The 12,609-nt window shown below is 46.0% G+C and overlaps 1 protein-coding gene across 1 annotated transcript in view; it reads right to left on the bottom strand.

Annotated features, from left to right (window-relative positions):
- LMNB2 (lamin B2) overlaps window positions 1-11,720 on the bottom strand; it is a 42,466-nt gene extending 30,746 nt beyond the window's left edge. Inside the window, exon 1 of the mRNA XM_030032175.1 lies at window positions 11,374-11,720. Coding sequence (XP_029888035.1) covers window positions 11,374-11,574 — 201 coding nt within the window. The 5' untranslated portion in view covers window positions 11,575-11,720. The remainder of the gene's footprint in view (window positions 1-11,373) is intronic.
- Between the last annotated feature and the right edge of the window lie 889 nt (window positions 11,721-12,609).

Raw genomic sequence — 12,609 nt, 5'->3', positions numbered from 1 at the left:
ACTACAGTATTTGCAAATTGCAATATAAAATACAATTGCCCAAAGGTCAAGCACTGATTCTGCACCATCAGGTACTACACCTGCAACACTCCTTCTCTAATGCTGGCCCTTCTTTAGACAATCTGCCCTTCAACTCTTAAATATGCTAAAAACCTTGCCCTAGGACATGTACCAGGAACTTGGGGCTGTATAGCTGCAGGTTCAGAGACACACACTAAATCACAGTGCAGGACACAAGGACAAATCCCTTCCCAGTATTCCAGGGCATAAACTGGAATTGCACGCCAAGGTACAAAGAAGAAAGCCTTTTTCCCTAGGTTTTTGCGAATACTGTCACAAAAAGGTGTTGCTGGTGTGATACAACAGGCAGAAAATAATTTATGCTTTTGAGGCATTACAGACAATACAGAGTTTAACACCACCAAAACAACAATATTCTGAACAGAGAATAAATACTTAATACAATTCCTGTGTAGAGAATATAGCTAGATGGAACTAAAAATTGCATGATAAATTGCATGATGAAAGCCGTTTCAGAACCTGTTGGTAAAAAGATAACCAGAGATTGTGCTTCTTAATTAGAAAGGACAGATTCATTCATGGCATAACCAGTTGTGGTAGCTTAGTATGTATTTTTCTCCTGCAGCATGTTAACCTCTTCTCTGCTCTTACTCCAGTAACAAACATGAGAAGGAAACACACAGGTCCAATTCACAATCCAAAGTGTTAGTCAAAAAGCACTTCCACTAGAATTTTAAGCTAATGCACTAAGCAGACAGAAATAACTGAGACGTAAGGACACACTGCAGATTCCAGCACAGGGAGGCAGCAGACAGCTGGGAGCTGTAACACCTTCAATTGGGGGGGGGGGGGGGGGGGGGAATAAAAAAAAAACACCACAAAAGCCAAACACCACCACAGACACAAAAACCCTAAAACCCAACAAAAAGCCAACCTCACCAGAACTCTAACAACAGGAGGCAAAGAGAATATGGATTCATGCTAACATTGATAAAAGTTTTAGATGATCAAACTGAACTGGAGGACAGTTCAAGATGGTCTTTCTAGATCATAAAAAATAAGATCCTGTTTATTTTCAGCACTGGTCAAGCAGAGAAGAGAGAACCAAATGCAGCAGTAGACTCAAAGGAAAGCAAGTAGTGCCAGCTCAGCTGAACTATTCTGGTATTATGTGCCTGACAATACTCTAGCCCAAGACAGTTACTCATTGAAAGCACCCTTCTACCCCAGCACTGAGAGAAATTCTGGAAAGTGTTTCTGTTCCCTGAAACCGTCACCCCTCAAACTCTGTTCTGGTGGAAGGAACGTAACTTAGTCTTAACTTAGTCTACTGACTCTCTGAAAATCTCCAGAGAAGTACAGTCCCAAAAGTGCCTCTGTTCTGTGTACACATATGATTTTGCTTTGTTTTGACTCTACAGACACTCTTCTGCCCACTCCCTTTTTTAATCACTTTACATTTGCTACTCAGTTTGGTCTCTAGTACAGTGACACTTCCAGCCATTCTTAAAAAGATGCTGCTAAACTAAAGCAGGACCTCCTGGGATAAGCCAACATACCCCTTCTGGACAAAAAAAAAAAAAAAAAAAAAAAAAAAAGTCAATAGGAACAACAGCCAGTATCCACAGCAACAACAGAAGTTGAACGAATGTATCTGACAACTGTGAAGCCTGTCTCTGGTTCTTTGTCTCATCATACTTCTGAGCAGAGTGCCACCAGACACTGTCTACCTGCCCTTGAACACTCCCAAAGAATACTGGAGGCAAGAGATAACCTGTCTATGTCTTCCATTTTTTGCCATCTTCTATCAGTAGAATCTATCAATTCAAATTCCTTCCTTCATTTGTTGTTTCTCATCATTTTGCTTGGGTTACCACAACCCATTCTCAGATGTGGGGACCAGGAGACAAAGATACAAACTCATCTTTGAAGCCTATGCCAATCCTTCCAGTGTAAGGCAGTAAGAAGAGCAGCTGGTAGCAAATGGTGAAGGGAACAAGTACAGAGAACGAGGCAAACATACAATGATTCTTCACTCACATATACTCCCAGCTTCTGAAAATTAAAAAAAAAAATTAAAAAAAAATCCTGAGCCAAAAATTGCTTCCAGGCACCAAAACCCAGTAGTCACCAAATACTGTTAATTTGTCTAATCCTTTTGTAAATCTCTTTAGCTTTTGGTTTCCACAACATCAGAGAGCATCATACAAGCACAACTGGTGGATTAAGACCTACTGCTTGATAATTTCATTTCATGCCTTTAACTTTTGTGTTGTGAGAAGTGCTGCATATTTGCTTCCTGAACAAATGTCTTTGTTTGGACTCATGACTTACGAGACCACAGGTTTCTTCTCACCTCTTTTCCAGATTTGCTCCTGGTCAGAAATTATTCTGCTGCTCTGCTTACCTTTGTCATCTTTTGCTTACACAATTTTTCCAGGCTCTAGATGTTTTAAAATGGGTTAAGAGAACTGCAAGCAGTATTCAGAACACAGAAACAGCATTGATTTACACAGTGATTATTGACCATCAGCTACAAAGGAAAACTGGGACATTACAGGAGATCCGAGAGGCAGAAAATGCAGCAATTCTAACAGGTTTCAATTAGCCCAAGCTGTAATCCAGGAGGTGATACCTGAGCTATATTTTCATATGCTAAGTAGTGAGTGCCATGGAGTGGCTAATCCAGGAAGCCACAAGAGAGAAAGCAACTCTTCACCTGGTTCTCAGCAGCACATAGGAGCAGATTTACCAAGATATTTTCAAGAACCTCAGCTGACTTGGTTTCAGCATCCTTGCAGAAGCAAGAGAAGCTAAAAGAAGAAGAAAAAAAAAAATAAAAAAAAAAATCTAAGACTTGCAATTGTTTCAGCATGGCAATTAGGGAACACTGAGGTATTTGTTAAAACAAGTACAAAAAGCAGTTAATAAAATCCTTCTAGAAAGCAAGATATTGTATAAACACATCATCATAGGCTAAAAAGACTACATATACAAAATATTTTAAAATGGTCAAAACAAGGAGGATATGAGACATAGTAAAGCATTTTTGAAAAAGCTGGTCATGTACAGATGAGAAAAATAAAATTGATTGTGACTTCTGTTAATCACAATACAACATGGCAAGCCAAAAAATAAAGTTTGAAGAACAACTCATGAATGGTGTAGAAAGTAATTACTCTTGCTCTGCTCATGAAAAAGGCATACATGAGAGTCTATGGCCCTAAGTCGATTAGTTTATGTAGAACCACCACCTAAAATAATGCAGTGAAAACATAACCTCTGGTGTTTTCTTTTTTACTTACATTTGCACTAGAGAAGTCTTCAAGAGATTTCTGCACTTCACCATCAGTTGAAAGTATCATAGAACAGATCAACAAAACAAGCAGTAACAAACCATCATGTTTAGAAAGTATTATCAGCTTTCTAAAGCCCACTTTTTGAACTAAATCAATCAGTATGTTATTTAAGCTCTCATTTAGAGTTCACTTTTTACTAGAAAATTAGAAGATGGCTCATGTGATACAAGTTTCTAAAACAGAAACTACTTATCACTAAACTCTGAAGTCCATGGCAGTACAGTAGAGATTGACCTGAAGAACAGAATTACACGGCACACAACTAAGAGTCATACTGATAAAGAATCAATATTACTTGTGTAAAATAAAAGTTTTGCAACCTACTGGACTTGCTCAGTCAACCAGTGAGCAGGTATTCATGACAGATCCAGTAAACAAAAGAAGAGAAGTAGCAGGTACACGTATAAGCACAACATAGTGGAGAAAAAACAGTCACACAGTATGGCTTTCTTTAAAGGGAAGCAGTGGACAAGGGAACAAGCACATGAACAAGGGTTTGACAAGTCAACAAGCATTCAGAAAGGGAAGATTGAGCTAAGTCAGTCTGCCTGGACTCCCAAAAGGTTTGAACAACATCCGCCATGAAAGGCCCCTACAGAGGCCATGCAGAGTCCAAGCAGGCATGAAGAAGAAAAAAAGACACAGAGACATCACCTTCCAGGAACTGAGGTGAGGTTGATTGGCCTGTAGTTCCCTGGATCTTCCTTCTTGCCCCTCCTGAAGATGACATTAGCTTTCTTCCAGTCTTCAGGAACCTCTCCTAATCATCACAATCTTTCAAAGATAACTGAGGGTGGCCTCACAACTATATCAGCCAGTTCCCTCAGCACTCACGGGTGCAACCCGTCAGGTCCCATGGAATTATGTCCAGTTTGTTTAGATGTTCCCTATCCTGATCCTCCTCTACCAAGAGTAAGTCTTCCTTGCTCCAGACTTTCCCTCTGGTCTCAGGGGCCTGGGATTCCTGAAGGCTGGTCTGACCACAAGAAGGCATTGAGTACATCAGCCTTCCTTATATCCGAGTTTAGTCAGGACCTCCTTGCTCATCCATACAGGTCTCCTGCCACCTTTGTTCCATTTCCTGATTGTTGGGATGGACGACTCGTGAGCTTGGAAGGGGTCATCCTTGAATATCAACTCAGCTCTCATGGACCCCTTTTCTCTCCAGGGCTGTAACCCATGGGATTCTTCCAAGCAGAGCCCTGAAGAGGCTAGTCTACTCTCCCAATATCCAGGGTTGTGGTCCTGCTTTTTGCTCTGCTCCATCCTCTAAAGATCCCGAACTCCACCGCCTCATAGTCACTGCCCTGACCTTAACATCCCTGACCAGTTCTTCCTTATTTATTAAGTATTAGGTCCAGCAGAGCACAAAGACAAGGGCATATGAGGCTTCTTCCAGTTGACTAAAGGAGGCCTTGTTTACCTCTTCTTCTTGATCAGGTCAGTAGCAGACAAATACCACAATGTCACCCATCTTGGTCTGCCCACTAATCCTGACCAACAAGCTCTCAGCTAGCTCATAACCTGTCCTTAGGCTGAGCTCCAGGCATTCCCACTGCTCTCTCATGTAAACAGCAACTCCCCCTCCTCACCTTCCTGAAAAGCTTGTATCCATCCATCATACCACTCTAGTCATGTGAGCCATCCCTGATCCCAATAAGGTCACAGTTCTGTAACTGCCCACAGACTTCTCATTCCCCATTTGTTCCCCATGCTGCACATATTAGTGTTACAGGCATTTCAGAGAGGCACCCAAGCATGATGATTCCCCAGGAAGGGCAGGAGGGCCTTCCCCATAAGGCTGTCCTGTAGGCACTTCCTTCTTTATGCACCTATGCTTGGGGTGTTTCCAGTTAATCCTTTTTCTGTTGCTTTCTCTTCTGTTCACGGAACCCCAGGCCTTTTGGTTGTTTACCCCATCCACCACTTCCTCACCTGATCTTACCTGAGAGGAATCTCTCCCTGCCTCATCATTCCCAGTTTAAAGTTCTCCTTAGCAGGTTGATCAGCCCTGTTGGCAAAGATACATTTGCCCTGCTTAGCCAGGTGGATCCTGTCTCTTTGAAGCAGTCTTCAATCCTGAAAGGCGCTTCCATGGCCATAGAAACCAAAATCCTGTTGCCAACAGCAGTTGTGCAATCCAGAGTTGCTCTGCAGGACCTGCTCAGCCATCCCCAAACCCTTCCTCCTCCCCACACCCCCTAGGCCCCCATGCCATTAACAATCATCCAGAGCCATGCAGTCACATTTGATACTTTTCAGATCACCCCTGCCAGTATTGCTGGTGCCTACATGGAAGAGCACCAGGGATAATAGTCCTACAGCCAAGTAAGCCTCAGTAGCCTCTCTACAATGTCCACGATGGAAGCCCCCGGGAAGCAGCAAACCTCCCCAGATAACAAGTTAGGCCAGCAAATGGGTCCCTCCACTCTGAAAACGTAGTGCATCGTTCCCCCCATCTGAAGGCAATGGAAGAAATAAAGCTAAAACCTCAAAACGGAGTTCAGCAGGAACCAGAAAACAGGCTGCAGCCTGACCCACTACATGTCAATGTGCACCCAAGCCTAACTCTTCCTGCACAGACCCAAGTTGGATACCCTACAAATTGCACTATGAATGTGCTTTCACTTTTTTTCCTCTTGTGCTGGCAAAAGAGCCTGCAAGTTTGTAATTGGGCAACACAGGGGACAAGGAAAGGGAGCATGTGGAGAACAATAAAACAGAGATGTTTCCATACCACAGTCTGAAAGGCAGGCAGGACTGCTGGATGCTCTTTAACCTACCAACCTGGGCTACAAGCACTCAACAAAGTCCCCTGTGCAGCAGTTCAAGGATAGACACATGAACACAGACCCTCCCACAGCAATCACTTGAGAAAAGCTGCAGGACTTCACTCAATGAAGACACAGGGAACACGCCAAGAAGGCAATTAACCTACACGCTAGGCAAGAAGCATGCCTGTCCAACCACAAGTGAATCTAGACAAATTTGATGATGAAACATTGTCCTGGTTTTGGCTGGGATAGTCAATTGCCTTCCTAGTAGCTGGTATAGTGTTATGTTTTGGGTTCAGTACTATAAGAATGTTGATAACACACTGATGTTTTCAGTTATTGCTAAGTAATGTTTCGTCTAAAGTCAAGGATTTTTCAGCTTCTCATGCCCAGCCAGCAAGAAGGCTGGAGGGGCACAAGAAGCTGGGAGGGCACACAGCCAGGGCAGCTGACCCAAACTGGCCAGAGGGATATTCCATAGCATGTGATGTCACATCTAGTATATAAACTGGGGGGAGTGGGGATGGGGGGATCACCGCTCAGGGACTAACTGGGCATTGGTCAGTGGGTGGTGAGCAATTGCATTGTGCATCACTTGTATATTCCAATCCTTTTATTATTATTATTGTCATTTTATTATTGTTATTATTATCATTATTAGTTTCTTCCTTTCTGTTGTATTAAACTGTCCTTATCTCAACCCACGAGTGTTACCTTTTTTTTTTCCCCCAATTCTCTCTCCCATCCCACTGTGGGGGGTGGAGTGAGTGAGCGGCTGCTCACATGGTTAAACCACGACAACCGTTAATCTCATTACCGTGCAAAACATAAGTGTATTCCCACCAGGTGTGGCTCAATATGTTCTTATTCAACCAGATGTGGACTGACGAAGGACTGCCAGTAAGCCTTGGCTCAGACTTGCCAAGACCATCGGTCAAATTCTCAAGACCAATGAAGATGTGTGTTGCATATCACCTCCCAGATGATGTCTATAGTGCCAGAAGACCATTTAACCCCATGTCTTGGGGGCTACAACTCGAGTGACCCACCATCCACAGGAGCATCTGAACATGTATTTTGCAGATGCCAACTAGGCAACACTAGACCCACATACCCTGGTCACAACAGTAGCTCTGGTTACTACACACAGTGCACATGAAGGGCACAGTAGCTGCAGTACTGGCAGGTAAGTGGAGACCAGGTGAGACCACAGTGAAAGTTCTGATGGCTGTGACATACGAGATTGCAGCCACCTGCAATCACACCCACAGAGCTGGGAAAGACATAGGTGAAGAGGGTACTCCTTGTAGATACTGCTTTTCTCACAAGGGCAATTGCTGTCAGTGGGTGAGGCTCCCAGGGATCTTATCTTCCCCCCCCCCACACCTCTTTCTGTGGGTGAGAACAGTGGGATGTCCTTAGAACAATGTAGTAACCCCTCCCATGCCCATCAAAACATCTTTTCTAGAAGGCTGCAATCATAAGCACTGCAGGGGAGGGCAGGGAGTTAGTAGAAAGGGAATTGAGGAGAGCTCTAGGACTCTCTTACTCTTAGTCCTTCCAGTATTCCCCCTCCCAGCCTCACAAATTAGGTTACTGTAGTAGTGACCCCAACACAGTGAGAATAGCATCAGTCATACACTAGGGAGGCAGACAAACAAGGGGATGAGCTAAATTTCTCTTCTGTCATAAGCTAAGCTACACAAGGGGATTCATGCAAGACAGCAAACAAAGAATGAGGACAATTATAGATTCCCCCAGCTACAGAGGCAAAATATTTTTTTGTAGTTTTCTGAGGGCTTACTGTATACATTTTTACTTCTCTAGAGGCCTGTTGCAAACAAGTAAAGGTAGAACAGCATTGGACAGGGTTAGGAAAAGCAGGGAAAAGGGCTATAATTAGTAGAGGGCTAAAGATGAATCTCAAGTTCTGCAAAGTTCCTTATCTCTACTGTTAAGAGGTGGCAGCCCTGTGTTCCTCAAAAAGAGCTACGGGAGTTATTTTGTTCCAAGGCCATGATACAGCCGTGGTCTGTAAAACTAAGGAGATTGCCCAACAGAGGAGGAGAAAGCGGCTGCTTTCTTCTATCTTATGCAGATTGGCGATTAAAACAAGGAAAAAAGAACATCCTGATCAGCTAATGATTAAAGAGTCTCTGGCACAACAGTGACTATGGTCCTTGCCTGAACAGCATCAGCAGACCTTCTCTCATCTAGAAGATATTCCCCTAAACCAGAGCTTTGAAAAGATCAGAAATGCCAACCCTTTGTTCCCACGCATACAGGGATGAGGGGAGGGGATGTCAGTAATGGTCTCACCCCAGCCCCTTTCTCAGACATGGTCACTGTGGGATACTGGAGTGACAAGCAATGGACAAACATCTCTCTCATGATACATACTCTTGTCTACTGCTTGCCATAGCAATCCTCAACCTCCCATTTGCCTTAGATTATGGACCCATCACCTGCTCTCAAGGCAAAAGTCTCAGGTGTTAACATAGAGCCCACTGGTGAGCAGTCACTCCTGCTTGCCATCCCACAACATGCATCATTCCATCTACCACAGTGGCAGATGGTGTTCCCTGCCACTACCAGAGATAAGCCAAAAATATTAGAATATATAGACAGCTAAAAAAAAAAAATTAAAAAAAAAAAATCTGTCTCAAATTTACAAACAGTTGAGGATAACCAAGGGGAATTTTCATCTTGAACACCCAGGGAAAAGAAAATAGTCTATTTTAAGCATGTAGAGCTAATATAAAGATATGATGATGTAGCCAGAACAGTTAAGCCAATATCACTGGACTACACTTAACCATGCTTCTACACAGAAGTTAGAGTTGCTTTGGGGTTTGTTTGGCTTTTTGTGGGGTTTGAAGTGTTTATTTTTAATTAATATCTTATTTCATGCTAAGCCTAATCATTTAATGAACAAAAATTCTAACAGCGTAACAAGAAAACTGAACTGTCAGCAGAAAATCCAGTTTACTAGATTGGTCCTGAAAGTGAAAGGACAGGATTCTCCCATTCCAGTAAACCGAAAATGTGACAGTCATCTTAAGTTTTACTGCTCCCAGAGTCCTAAACCAGTCCACTATCCTGCATCAAAACAATAAGACTACAAAGTCTCCTTTTCTGGACATATGTAAAGAATTAAAAAAGCTGTCTTAAAGCAATGGAGGAAGCACTTAACAAGCGTGGTCCAGAGACTAGCTGAAGCATCTTATATTGTCTCTGAAGTGTCAAAGAGCAGCTTGAGGAATCCTGACAGTTTTTCCTAAAAATTAGGACTTTTTTGAAGTCTAGAAGAAAAGTTAAGAAGGAAAGCTCAAGAGCAAAGTAAGCAAAATATTTGTATCAAAATCCTCAAGTTTATTTTCCGATTACTGCATCAGAGTATTTTTCCAGAAATGATAACACACAGAACTGCTATTATGAGTTGGTTTATGTTCATATTAAAAAATATGAGATTATATCTATGTTGCCTGCTTGTCCTGTTCTTACTCTTTTTACATGTGTGCTGTCAATAGAATTACATTCTGCCTCTTACATTTAAAACATATACTCCTTCTAGCCTCCAGCAATCTACAACTTAGAAGCTCCCTGAACCAGACATGGTTATTTTGTTTATAGCATGATTTCACGCAGGACAAGTGATGTAGCCATGTTTTATGTTTAGAAATATCTAGTTATTTTGAAAACATTAAAGTTATATCATTAAGTGGTACAAAGGGACTTTAAAGGTACTTCAATCCCAGATGTATACTGACCGCAGGTAGACCAACCACTCCCCAAACAAGACACTATCATATCTGGTGTGCTTAAACTAAATTAATTCAAACCCTCCTCCTACCACCCCTAGCATCCTCAAACCAGACCCTTAAGGGGGTGGGGGGAGCCTACACAGTGGCATAGCAATCCATTGCATCACACAAGTTACAGTAAAGGCTGTTATCTTCAGGCTTTCCACATAAGTTTAACTTCATCTCAGAGGTGGGACACCTTTGTAGATTGCCTCCAACAGATGGAGTAAAGGGGGTTTGGACTGGTACAGGATGGGTGGGACTGTCCCCAGCTGTGTCACTGACTACATCCTTCCTCCATATAGGAAGGAGAGTCCTGGGGGAAAGCAGATACGACAGAAGAGGGAAAAGCAAAACATGGCTTAGGAAAAAGGATCAATCAGTTTTGCCTCCAAGATCACAGGAGGCAGATCAGAGTAGCTCACACTACAATGATTTGATTCCCAGCATTTCCGGGGACTAAGAAAGATTTCCTCTGGTGAGAAGCAAAGTTAGTCTAAACCCTTTCAAATTTTTCATCTCATCACATCAGCCGTCAGGATAGGGACCGTAAAGAAAAAGTAACATGCAGGTTGGCACAATTCACAGGACGCATGTGCTCAGCATGGGGTCCAGTACACCGAGAAGGCTCAGCCTGCACGGGGGACAGACTACAAACTCCAGCAAAGAACCAGCCCGCAGCGGGTGAGACCTACACGCAGACCCAGAGGAGCCCGAGAACGGTATTCAGTGCTGCAAGCCCCACCTGGAGGAAACTTGAAGGGGACCGTGCGACTTCAACCGCCACCCTACCGCCAGAGGAGAGCCGCGCCCGCCCCGCCGCCCAGAGCCGCTTCCCGGCACGGCCGGCCGCCGCCAGCCACGCCGGCCCGCTCCCGCCACCGGGGTCCTTCCAGGTGTCGAATTTTCACTGGGTGACGATCTCGGCCTGAGCCGCCTCTAACGTGTTACCGGCAGCCTCTTTGCCCAACGTCGCGGCCCGAGAGCTCCTGACAAGCCCCCGAGGGACCACACAGAAACAGGCGGGAACTGGATCTCCACAACACCCCCCCCCCCTACACACGCACAACTCCGCCCGCCCCCCCCCCCAGCTCTCGCCCTCAGCCCCGAGCCCCACGGCCGGGCACTGACAGAACCCACTGCCCCGGGGCGACCCTCGCCCCGCGGCCAGAGCCGGGCGGGAACGGCGCGGCGGGACGCGCATGGCGCCGCCGAGCCCGCGGCCGCGCGGAGCCGCCACAGCGCGCCCCGCGCTGGGCGGGCGGAGGCGCCGCGCGGGAACGGGTCGGCCGAACCCCTGGGCCGCGGACCTTCGGCCCGGGACGGAGCGGCGCAAACGCCTCCAACGGGCCGCCGCCGCTCGCCCTCCCGCCCCAGAGCCGCGGGCGGGGGCCAGCAGGCCGCCTCGGGCCGTACCTCCCGGGTGGTGACCTCCTCTTTCTCGGAGATCTTCAGCAGCAGCCGGTCATTCTCCAGCTCCAGCGCCCGCACACGGTCGATATAAATCGCCAGGCGGTCATTGAGCTGCCGCAGCTCCTCCTTCTCCTGCAGGCGGGAGATGCGAGTCGGCGACAGCGGGGTCCCGCCGGGGGTGCCGCGGCTCGGGGTGCCTGACATGGCGCTCAATTCGCGGGCAGGCGGGCAGCGGGCTCATTCAATCCAGCCGCACCGGGGGAGGAGGGAGCGGTAAGATGGCGGACATCGCCTCCCCCGCCGCCGCGCCGCCTGGGAAATGAAGTCTCGGCGCCGCGCCGCAGGGCGCGCTGGGAGGTGCAGTCCCGGCCGCCCTCCATTTTGTGCGTTGCGGGACGCCCGGCGAGCCCGAGTCTGCTCTTCGTTCAGAAGCGTGGCTTGTGCCGCGTATTAAAAGACAAAATTAGGCGGCCGTGAGAGCGAGTAAAGCGCAGGGAGCGAGGGGCCAGTCTTGAAGGCAAGATTTTTTTTTTTTCTTCAATAAAACCTGGAGGGACCAGAGCTACTGACCAGGATTGTTCCTCACCTGCTCCTCAGCTGCCAGCGGCTGCTCCCGGTCCTGCTCACAGCCCCAGCAGCCGTTCGGGTGTTGGTGGGTGCGGGTCACCCCACGGGTCCCCCCTCCACAGCACGCACCCACCCTGCCAGGAGCTCCCGTGGCCTTCTGTCCGTCACGCCCTGCGCTCACCAAACCCACCTGAAACATCGACCGCCATCCCGCCGATCAGAAGTGATGCTGTGCTGCTCATTGCCACAATTGTATTGAAACCTGTGTTGTATTTCACTTACCAGATATATTTCCACACTAGTTATCTAAGGCATTGTTACATAACCCTGCTTTGAGCTGTTTATGAATTTGCCATGCTTTGCTGTTAGCGCTGAAGTTTTATAGGCCAGGGACCTGCTCTTTGATGAAATTGGGGGTGGAGAGTCTCAGAAAAAATACTGAACAGCTATTTCCAAGGGTGAATTTTTAGGAGTGCTGTTTTGTAGATTTTAGAAATTTCAAAGTTTTACTGGGAGGTTGCAATGCCTCCCAGTCTCCAGTCAGGCCATTCGAGAAGGAACTTATCCTGAAATCCTTTTGCAGTCCGAGAGAATGCAGCCAAGTTTTGTACAAACTAAAATCCACTGAGAAGTTGTCCCTTCCTAAAGGTTTGGATTATTATTTTTCCCAAA

This window comes from Aquila chrysaetos, chromosome 12 (genome assembly GCF_900496995.4).
Source record: "Aquila chrysaetos chrysaetos chromosome 12, bAquChr1.4, whole genome shotgun sequence".
NCBI classification, from domain to species: Eukaryota; Metazoa; Chordata; class Aves; order Accipitriformes; family Accipitridae; genus Aquila; species Aquila chrysaetos.
Note: the sequence above shows the minus strand (reverse complement) of the source record. Positions and strands in the feature narration are given on the sequence as shown.